The 2599-nt window shown below is 43.2% G+C and overlaps 2 protein-coding genes across 2 annotated transcripts in view; one reads left to right on the top strand and one right to left on the bottom strand.

The window, feature by feature from the left end:
• The window catches only part of xkr4 (XK related 4), a 24192-nt gene that overhangs the window by 5536 nt on the left and 16057 nt on the right, over positions 1–2599 (bottom strand). The gene's annotated exons all lie outside the window — the stretch shown is intronic.
• The window catches only part of LOC118334570 (trimethylguanosine synthase-like), a gene marked incomplete at its 5' end in the record, with an annotated part of 3853 nt that continues 1945 nt past the window's right edge, over positions 692–2599 (top strand). The window contains 5 exon segments of the mRNA XM_035670509.1: positions 692–759; positions 941–1077; positions 1166–1256; positions 1339–1413; positions 1839–2354. Of these exon segments, the coding sequence (XP_035526402.1) occupies positions 692–759; positions 941–1077; positions 1166–1256; positions 1339–1413; positions 1839–2354 (887 nt within the window).

The raw sequence follows: 2599 nt of genomic DNA, 5'->3' as shown, positions 1-2599 counted from the left end.
ATTCAACTACGTATAAAACATATCTCTCATCATTAAAGCTCTTCTTGAGGGGGGGTTGCGCTATGATATCACCGCGATGGCAAGGGAACTCATCTTGGGACACATTGTGATGTGATCCCTCAAACCACTTGCTGAGGTCTGGTACGCACTGTATCACATACCTTTTGTAGTGTAAACGCAAATGTGTCCTGGGCCACATTGAAAGACAGCCTACTTAACTGACATCCTGTATACACATGAAACGCGTCCGTTCAGTTCACTATAATGCACATTACCAACAACAAGAGCTGCAGGTTTGAGATGAACCCAGTCGTTCAACCATCACCAATTGGCCCTTGGGCAGAAGTCGCTACAGACCTCACGCTGGCCCCATTATTCCTGCTATTCGTAACGACTCAACAGTTGGAGACATCGAAATGGTTCACGTTTGGCTTGGTAATTATGAATCCCACCCCACTGACAGGAAGCCATTTGGATAAACCGATTAGAATCAGAGTTATTCACTTCATGCTTATACTGTATTCGTTCATCGGTGTATGTCTTAAAACACATTGACATTGAAAATCACCTGTGTTTTGTTTTATAAACACAGCAGTATTGCAGGCAGAATGATGTGTGGATAAATGAAGCTGTGCAGTTCTTGGTCTTTACCAGCCTTTCCTGTTTGTCTGTGTCCTCTCCCTCTGTCTAGGGATCGGGAGCTCTATCGCTCTGATAATAGATTGCTTTCATTTGGCCCGTTAGGCACTGCAGTCCAAGGTATGTTGTATCATTTCATGTTTAACAATGATCACAAGGTGGTGATGTTCTGGTGTTATTTGAAAACCTGCTTCTGAGGTTTTGCACTGATTGAATGACACACACACTCAAGAAAAGTAGAGAGAACACAAGATCAATCAATAGTGTGAAAATGTGAAATTAATACTCCATCAACTAACAGATACAGATGACGAAGACGAAGAGGAGGAGGATGAGGAAGAAGAAGAAGAAAAGGAGGTGTTAGATGAAGAAGCTCAGCTGATGGCCAGCCTGGGTCTACCTCTATCCTTTGTCAGTTCCTCTGAGCAGAAGGGAGTGGTGAGTTAGTTTAATTAAATAATAGTAAGCTACAATATTTGCAGCCATTTCCTGCTGCTGGATGAGCCTCTTTTTGGTCATGTGACAGGGGAGGAGGTCAAACAGGAAGTCAGCTACATACTGGGCAGAACCAGCTGAAGAAGAGGATGACCAAAAAGATCTACAACCTGACAACAAAAGTAATACAACACACTTTGTTATTATTATTATTATTATTATTATTATTATTATGATGTGTGATGTTTTTGGACACTGACCTAGTTGATGTTGAAGTGTGTGATCCACTGGAGGAAGGAACAGGAGGGATCCAAGATGCTGGCTGGGAAACCTACTGGGGTAAGAAGGAGGCCCGTACTTAGGTCCATTTACATAGTACCTTTCTAGTCTTCCGACACTACATGCCCTTCTACACAGTGATGGCAAAGCCCTATCACTATCTGATAAATGTATTAAATAATATAATATAATATAATATTCACAGGAAATAATCTGCTCAAATACAATATGAAATATCAATAAGATATGTCAGTCAGGGGTCATCAGTGTACTCAATGATGGAAAAGAGGTCCCTTAGGGAAAAAGTTTGGGAACCACTGCACTGGAGCACCAGCATCTGAGGCCAAAATAATGGGTCCAACTCCATTGACAAAATCATTCATTTTACCTAGCAGATAATCATATAACACCCTTCAAACTGGACAGAAACTAAATAAAACTCACCAGAGCTGTCAGTTTGTTTGTCTTTTCGCTTTTTTCTGAAGCTCAACAGGGTGAGGCTTTGCTGTGGAGCAGCTGGCTAGAGAAATATCCAGGAACAGTGACTGCTCCCTGGGACGACCCAGATGCAAAAGCCGCTTGGGACAAACATGCTGCAGGGACCTACTACTCCTACTGGGAACAGTACTCATACTGGGCGGCACAGGGCTGGACCACTGACCAGTCCACTTGTAATGGGAGCACTGGCGGAGAAGCAGCAGCAGCAGGGGTGATGGACAGAGGCACAGAGACACGCCAAGAGGAAGGGATGGATGGACAGACCACAGCTGAGAGACAACAGAAAGAAGAAGTGGACGCTCTTCATGATGATGTCGAGGTTTTGAACGAGCTGCTTGGACAGAAGTGCACACTGGAGGCTGGTGGGAGCTCTGTGACTGACGGACTGTGTGTGAGTGGGGCTGATGTCAGAGAGCTCTGTGGCTCCGATGATCCTTCTGATGGTGGGAATGATCGCAAGAGACCTGCTGCCTCCTCACAGCAAAACACAGCTGAACACACAGGTAATAACTGACTCTCTGTGTGTGTGTGACTGTCAGCACTGCTACATTATCATGCAGACTGCTTTGTCCTTTAGGTTTTAAAAACAAATTACAACCATTCAGTTTACTGTAATGAAGTATTTTTCTTTGAGTATTTTTTTTCAATCCTGTAATTTACTGCTACTTAAAGGTACTACAAGAGTAGATATATACTTTGTTAATCCCCTGTTGGGGAAATGTTCTTTTCACTCTTTTTTATTATACAC

The sequence above is a fragment of the Morone saxatilis genome, unplaced genomic scaffold (assembly GCF_004916995.1).
Source record: "Morone saxatilis isolate NCDOM2014 unplaced genomic scaffold, NCSU_SB_2.0 Contig23, whole genome shotgun sequence".
Lineage (NCBI taxonomy): Eukaryota > Metazoa > Chordata > Actinopteri > Moronidae > Morone > Morone saxatilis.
Note: the sequence above shows the minus strand (reverse complement) of the source record. Positions and strands in the feature narration are given on the sequence as shown.